Here is a 7,805-nt window from a genome sequence, read left to right on the forward strand (position 1 = left end):
TGCAGAGGAGGAGCGCCGGGTGCGCGCCAATGCACGGGAGTACAACGAGAAGTTCCAGTATGCGGTGAGTGGAGACCTCCCCCATCCTCCCCCCCAGTCTTCCTCACTGACCCCGGGGGGGTTGGGGGGCATGGGGGGTTTGGTGCCCGGTGAGGTTTGGTGCCTGGTGAGGGGTCACGGCTGAAAGGATCTGCATGTCCCTGAGTGCAGCACTGAGCTGCAGGGATGGGGGATGTGCTGTACTCCTATGGGGTCCTCCCACAGACCCCAAGCCCCGCTCTGCCTGGCCCCGGAGCAGTGCTGTGATGGCTCTGGTTAATTAACAAGCTTCCAGAGCAGCTGCTCATGTTGCCCACCCCCCCTTCCCCTCTGTGGAGGTTATTGCTGCTGCTCTGCTTTAGGCTTGGCCGCCACACTGCCTGCAGGCTCCAGGCTTTGGAGGTGTGGGGATGGGCAGCAGCTCAGCCCTGCCCTGGAGCAGTGCTGGAACTGCAGGGCCTCAGCTCATCCTGACCCCCCCCATCACCCATTCCATCCCCAGAGCAACTGCATCAAGACCTCCAAATACAATATCGTCACCTTCCTGCCTGTCAACCTCTTCGAGCAGTTCCAGGAAGTGGCCAACACCTATTTCCTTTTTCTCCTCATTCTGCAGGTGAGTGTAGGGGGCTGGGGAGGTGGGGGTGCGTCCTGCCTCAGGGTTAGCAGTACAGTTTGGGGCCGTCCCTCTCCCTATAACCCCCCATTGCCATCCACAGCTGATCCCGCAGATCTCCTCACTCTCATGGTTCACCACTATCGTGCCTTTGGTTCTCGTCTTAACCATCACGGCTGTCAAAGATGCCACCGATGACTATGTGAGCGCTCCCCTCAGTGCTGTCAGCTCACAGCATGGGATGGGGGTGGGCATGGGACCCTCTCCCCTGCATGACTGACATCACCACCCCTTCTCCTGTGCCCAGTTCCGCCATAAGAGTGACAACCAGGTGAACAACCGGCAGTCTCAGGTGCTGATCGGCGGAGTGTGAGTGTCACAGGGAGGAGGAATATGGTGTGGACTCAGGGCAACATGGCTCTTTGTCACACTGTCCTTCTGCAGTCTTCGACAGGAGCAGTGGATGAACGTCCGCGTTGGGGACATCATCAAGCTGGAGAACAACCAGTTTGTGGCAGTGAGTTTGGTGCTGAGATGTGCATGGTGCTGACTGGGCTGTGTGGGGATACGGACTGCTGTCATCTCCTGGGGTCGGGATATCCCCAAGGCTGGAAGTTGGGCAGCAGCGTTTGGGCTGTGGGGATTTGTGGGCTCTTGGGGTGATGATGTCTGACATGGTGTCTTGCTGGCCCCAAAGCTGCAGCGTGGGGTGGGGGGATTCCCTGGGGGAGGCAGAGGGGAGCTCAGTGCCAGTGCATCCTTCAGCACGTATCTCCTGCAGGCTGACCTCCTCCTCCTCTGCAGCAGCGAGCCCCATGGGCTGTGCTATGTAGAGACCGCTGAGCTGGACGGGTAGGTGCTGTCCTCAGCCTTGGTGAGAAGAAAAATGGGCCATGAGCTGCTCTGCTGGGCTGGTGCTCACCCCACGCCGTGCTCCTTCCTGCAGAGAAACCAACATGAAGGTGCGGCAGGCCACCCCTGTTACCTCAGAGCTGGCAGATATCAGCACACTGGCACGGTTCGATGGTGAGTAGCCAAAAACTGTCCTCTGTGATGGGGCACAGAGGGTTCTTCGGTTCTTCCTCTGTCACCTGGCTTGGGTTTGGTTTGGAGAGACCGGGGCTGTCTGTGGGGTGCTGTGGTTCTGGGTGCAAACGGGTCTGCAGAGCAACTGGGGCAGGATGGGGGATGGAGGTGGAAGCAGCTGGGATGGGGATGGGGCTGGGAGTGACTGGGATGAAGGTGGGAGCAGCTGGGATGGGGCTGGGGCTGGGAGCGACTGGGACAGGGCAGGGGATGGAACTGAGAGCAGCTGGGACAGAGCAGGGGATGGAGCTGGGAGTCACTGGGATGGGGCTGGAGATGGAGCCGGGAGTCACTGGGATGGAGCTGGACAGATGCATGAGCTAAGCTGAGGTGTCCTCTATGCCCAGGTGAGGTGATCTGCGAGCCCCCCAATAACAAGCTGGACAAGTTTGGTGGGACGCTGTACTGGAAGGAGAACAAATACCCCCTGAGCAACCAGAACATGCTGCTGCGGGGCTGCGTGCTGCGCAACACCGAGTGGTGCTTCGGCCTCGTTGCTTCGCAGGTGAGCTGTGAGGCTGGGCAGTGCCGTGCTGCAGGGCTGGGGGCTCTGCTGATGTCCTCCCTCTGCCCCAGGGCCAGACACGAAGCTGATGCAGAACAGCGGGCGGACCAAATTCAAACGGACGAGTATCGACCGGCTGATGAACACCCTGGTGCTCTGGGTGTGTGGAATGCAGCTGTGGGGGAACGCGTGGCTGTGAGGCTGGGGCTCATGTCCCGTCCTGTCCCCAGATCTTCGGGTTCCTGGTGTGCATGGGTGTGATCCTGGCCATCGGCAACGCCATCTGGGAGCACGAGGTGGGCGTTTGCTTCCAGATCTACCTGCCCTGGGACGAGGGGGTGCACAGCGCCATCTTCTCCGGTTTCCTCTCCTTCTGGTCCTACATCATCATCCTCAACACCGTGGTGCCCATCTCGCTCTATGTGAGGTAGGGGCAGGGCCGTGGGGATGGGCTGGAGGCTGTGGGGGGGGTGGGTTCTGCTAGCAGGGGGTCCTCTGGAGGAGGGGAGGAGGAGATGGGGACCCAGGGGCAGGGCTGTGTGCGGGGTGGGCGTGGGCTGCTCTGCTAGAGATGGGCTGCATCTGCCCTGGGGGTTCTCCAAGGCCTGAGACCTGGAGGGTCAGTGGCCCCCCCCACAGCTGCATCTGTCTGGCTGCTCTTGTCTCCCTGCCCTGGCTGCATGCTGGTTATTTTGCTCTGCCCTCCTGCAGCTCCCAGGCTCCTGCACTGTCCCCTTCTCTCTCTCTTTTAATTTCTCTCTCTTTTCGTTCCCCAGCATGGGTTCTGTCACCCTTAGCCCCGAGGTAAGAACGTGTCACCCCCACCCCTCCCACTAGCTCGTTGCTGTCTTCCCTGGGGGCCGGGGGGGTGGTTTGGGGGTGCACAGGTGTGCGAGATGCCTGGGGAGCCCTGCAGTCCCAGCCCCACATCCCGAGCCGTGGTGGTGGCTGTTGACAGGAGTGGTTGTGAGCTCAGCTCTGGGGAAGGGCATGGGGCAGTGGGTGCCAGGGAGCCCTGGGTGCCAGGGGTATGCGTGAGGGGTGTGCGTGTCCCTCACTGTCTCAACACTGTGTTGCTCTGCCCACTGACCCCCATCCTCTTCCCCTGCAGCGTGGAGGTGATCCGCCTCGGGCACAGCTACTTCATCAACTGGGACAAGAAGATGTACTGTGCCAAGCGCCGGACGCCGGCTGAGGCACGGACCACCACCCTGAACGAGGAGCTGGGGCAGGTGGAGTACATCTTCTCCGACAAGACTGGCACTCTCACCCAGAACATCATGGTCTTCAGCAAGTGCTCCGTGAACGGGCACAGCTACGGTGAGCACGGGGGGTGCACCGGGTGTCCCATGGGGCATGGGTGCCCCACCGCCTTTCCTGCCTTGGGGTATCCGTCTGCTCCTCCTGGGGCAGTTGGAGAGGTTTTGGGAGGGGACCACCTCAACTCTGTGGGGCTGTGCTGCCCCACGGCAGTGCTGTGCATGTGTGGTAGTAGGCCTGCAGCACTCGGCCCCTTGGTTCAGCCCACGTCCCATTTTGCAGGTGACGTGCAGGACGTGCTGGGTCATAAAGTGGAGCTGGGAGAGGTGAGGGTGCTGCGGCCAGCCCTGGGCTGCGTGTCGCTGTGTGCCGTGGAGTGACCCCTCCTCGGTCCCTGCCAGAGGCCGGAGCCCGTTGACTTCTCCTTCAACCCGCTGGCGGATCCGGGATTCCAGTTCTGGGACCCCAGCCTGCTGGAGGCCGTCCAGCTGGGGGACCCCCACGTGCACGAGTTCTTCCGCCTGCTCTCGCTCTGCCACACCGTCATGTCTGAGGAGAAGAGCGAAGGTGGGTGAGGAGGGCAGGGCTACCCACACGGCACGGGAAGTGGCACTGAGCCCCTGCTGTCGCCTGTCCTCAGGGGAGCTGTACTACAAGGCGCAGTCCCCAGACGAGGGGGCATTGGTCACAGCTGCCAGGAACTTTGGCTTCGTGTTCCGGTCCCGCACGCCCAAAACCATCACGGTGCATGAGTTGGGTCGAGCCATCACCTACCAGCTGCTGGCCATCCTGGACTTCAACAACATCCGCAAGCGCATGTCTGTCATCGGTGAGAGCAGGGCTGGGGAGTTTGGGGGTGGGCTGAAGTGGGGCTGGGCGGCTCAGGCTCAGCCTGGTGCTGGGAAACAGCACCCATGGTGTGGACATACTGCAGGGATGGGGTTGGGGTTTGGAGGAGGGTCTGCTCCTGCACCGCTGAGCCTGGCAGCTTGTTGTCCCTTTCCCGCAGTGCGCAGCCCTGAGGGCAAGATCCGGCTGTACTGCAAAGGTGCTGACACCATCCTGCTGGAGCGCCTGCACCCCTCCAACCAGGACCTGACCAACGTCACCACGGACCACCTGAATGTGAGCGGGGTGGGGGCAGCAGGCGAGGCTGGGGGGCTGCGTCCCGTGGGGGTCAAGGCGTGGGATGCCATTGAGGTCTGTCTGTGCCCAGCTGTGGCTGCTTGCAGGAATACGCTGGTGAGGGGCTGCGCACGCTGGTGTTGGCCTGCAAGGACCTGGAGGAGAGCTACTATGAGGATTGGGCTGAACGGCTGCGCCGTGCCAGCGGAGCTCCTGAGGCCCGTGAGGACCGCCTGGCCCGGCTCTACGATGAGGTGGAGCATAACATGACGGTGTGTGGGCTGGGGATGTGGGGAGGGGGAAGCTGAGGGCAGCCTGTGCTGAGCCCCCACCTGTGCCGGTCCCACAGCTGCTCGGAGCCACAGCCATCGAGGACAAACTGCAGCAGGGCGTCCCCGAAACCATCGCCATCCTGACACTGGCCAACATCAAGATCTGGGTGCTGACAGGGGACAAGCAGGGTGAGGCACGGTGCTGCTGGAGATGAGGGTGTTCGTGGGCCAGGTCCCATCTGTGAGGGCAGAGAGGTGGGGCACACATTCCCCTCTGCTCAGCCCCAGCTTCCCCTTCTGCAGAAACAGCGGTGAACATCGGCTACTCCTGCAAGATGCTGACAGATGACATGACCGAAGTGTTCGTGGTCACGGGCCACACTGTGCTGGAGGTGCGCGAGGAGCTCAGGTGAGGACGGAGGTGTGGGGCTGTGCCCCACAGCTGGGGATGCTCAGGCACTCTGAGCATACCCCCCTGATCACCCCTCGCTCACTCCTCAGGAAAGCCCGGGAGAAGATGATGGACGGATCACGCTCCATGGGCAACGGCTTCTCCTACCAGGAGAAACTCTCCTCTTCAAAGCTCACCTCTGTGCTGGAAGCCATCGCGGGTGAATACGCTCTGGTCATCAACGGGCACAGCCTGGTAGGGAGCGGTGAGCTGGACGCAGTGCCCTGCCTGCTGTGGGTCTGATCCCCCTTTAACTGTGGGTCTGGTGCCCCCTGGCTGTGGGTCCGGCCTTACCTGGCCCCACACTCCCTTCCCAGGCCCACGCACTGGAGGCAGACATGGAAGTGGAGTTCTTGGAGACGGCGTGCGCCTGCAAAGCCGTGATCTGCTGCCGTGTGACGCCCCTGCAGAAGGCACAGGTGGTGGAGCTGGTCAAGAAGTACAAGAAGGCGGTGACTTTGGCCATTGGGGATGGGGCCAACGACGTCAGCATGATCAAGAGTGAGTCCTGGGGCCCAGCGAGTGGGGAGGGGGCCGGGTCCCTCCTGCTGCTGTCCCATCCCCTCTGGGGTGTCACCCTGTGTCGCTCACCCTGTGCCCCTCTTCTGCAGCCGCACACATTGGGGTGGGCATCAGCGGGCAGGAGGGCATCCAGGCAGTGCTGGCCTCCGACTACTCCTTCTCACAGTTCAAGTTCCTGCAGCGCCTGCTCCTGGTGCACGGGCGCTGGTCCTACCTACGCATGTGCAAATTCCTCTGCTATTTCTTCTACAAGAACTTCGCCTTCACCATGGTCCACTTCTGGTTTGGCTTTTTCTGCGGCTTCTCAGCTCAGGTGAATGTGCCCCCCATCCCTGTGTCCCCCGTCCCACAGCTCCATGTCACCCCGGCTGCCACGTGGTGGCAGCAGCACGCACTGCTCGGGGACCCACGGGGCCGTAAGGGGACTGGGAGGGGGGTTTGGGCATCGCTCTGAGTACGGCGTGCTTTGCAGACGGTGTACGATCAGTACTTCATCACGCTGTACAACATCGTCTACACCTCACTGCCTGTGCTGGCCATGGGGGTCTTTGATCAGGTAGGTTGAGCCCGGGGGGGGTCTCTGGATGCTGTCCTTGTCCCTCTGCTGGCGTTGTCAGGGCCTGCTCAGCCCCGGCACACGGCACTGAAGGAGGTGCCACGTGCCCCTAGGATGTGCCGGAGCAGCGGAGCATGGAGTACCCCAAGCTGTATGAGCCCGGCCAGCTCAACCTGCTCTTCAACAAGCGTGAGTTCTTCATCTGCATCGCCCAAGGCATCTACACCTCTGTGCTCATGTTCTTCATCCCCTACGGCGTCTTTGCTGACGCCACGCGTGACGATGGGGCACAGCTGGCCGACTATCAGTCCTTTGCCGTCACCGTCGCCACCTCCCTCGTCATCGTCGTCAGCGTGCAGGTGGGGTCCCCGTCTCCCCCTCAGCAGTTCTCCCCATGGCCACCCCCTGACTCTGCCTCCTCCTCCCCCAGATCGGGTTGGATACGGGTTTCTGGACCGCCATCAACCACTTCTTCATCTGGGGCAGCCTGGCTGCCTACTTCGCCATTCTCTTCGCCATGCACAGCGATGGCCTCTTCCAGATGTTCCCCAATCAGTTCCGCTTTGTGGGTGAGTACTCCTCCCTGCTCAGCACCCTCTCACACTGCTCTGTGTGGCCCTGGGACTGAAAGCTGCCTCACCAACCCTAACCCCCTCCTTCCCCACTTCTCCCACCCCCTCCCCCAGGCAACGCACAGAACACATTGGCGCAGCCCACGGTCTGGCTGACCATCGCTCTCACCACCGTGGTGTGCATCATGCCTGTCGTGGCCTTCCGCTTCCTCAAGTTGGACCTGAAGCCTGAACTCTCAGACACGGTACGGCCGTGGGGCGAGGGGGGCGGGGAGGGGGCTGCGCTGCGCCCCTCACCCCATTTCCTCACCCCATATCCAGGTGCGTTACACCCAGCTGGTGCGCAAGAAGCAGAAGCCCCAACACCGCTGTGCCCGACGTGGGGGCTGCAGGGGGGGGTCGCGGCGCTCTGGTTATGCCTTCTCACATCAGGAGGGCTTTGGGGAGCTCATCATGTCGGGGAAAAACATGAGACTCAGCTCCCTGGCCCTGTCCAGTTTCACCGCCCGCCCCAGCACCGCGTGGATCGAAACCCTGCGCAGGAAGAAGGGCGGTGAGAGCAGCCCCGACACCGCAGCCAAGGGCTAAGCAACCCCCCCACCCCGTTGTGCCACCAGGGGGGGCCCATCCCACCCTGTGCCATCGTATGGATTGGGGGGACCCCTCCCCCTATTTTAATCGGGGTTGTGCGGGCCTCCTCCGTGGAGGAGATCAGACTGTTGCAGTGTAACCAAAAAGAACCGTTCCCCATCCCTGGTTGGGATGAATGGACACTGTGTCCCTCCTCCCACACGCTCCCCC

General features: G+C 62.1%; 1 protein-coding gene across 1 annotated transcript; it reads left to right on the forward strand.

The window, feature by feature from the left end:
- Window positions 1–4: 4 nt before the first annotated feature.
- Window positions 5–7,799, forward strand: LOC100542612 (phospholipid-transporting ATPase ID-like; the record flags this gene model as incomplete). The annotated part of the gene is given in 27 exon segments (XM_019611744.1): window positions 5–64; window positions 542–655; window positions 759–857; window positions 963–1,024; window positions 1,100–1,172; window positions 1,437–1,507; window positions 1,602–1,681; window positions 2,089–2,235; window positions 2,238–2,246; window positions 2,318–2,406; window positions 2,477–2,673; window positions 3,358–3,566; window positions 3,789–3,832; window positions 3,908–4,073; window positions 4,147–4,335; window positions 4,516–4,631; window positions 4,739–4,903; window positions 4,981–5,092; window positions 5,207–5,312; window positions 5,405–5,549; window positions 5,672–5,855; window positions 5,966–6,189; window positions 6,349–6,432; window positions 6,546–6,791; window positions 6,863–7,001; window positions 7,119–7,249; window positions 7,326–7,799. Coding segments are annotated over 27 exon segments (3,528 nt in total), but the record flags the coding sequence as incomplete, so codon positions are not given.
- Between the last annotated feature and the right edge of the window lie 6 nt (window positions 7,800–7,805).

Source organism: Meleagris gallopavo, unplaced genomic scaffold (genome assembly GCF_000146605.3).
Source record: "Meleagris gallopavo isolate NT-WF06-2002-E0010 breed Aviagen turkey brand Nicholas breeding stock unplaced genomic scaffold, Turkey_5.1 ChrUn_random_7180001955324, whole genome shotgun sequence".
Lineage (NCBI taxonomy): Eukaryota > Metazoa > Chordata > Aves > Galliformes > Phasianidae > Meleagris > Meleagris gallopavo.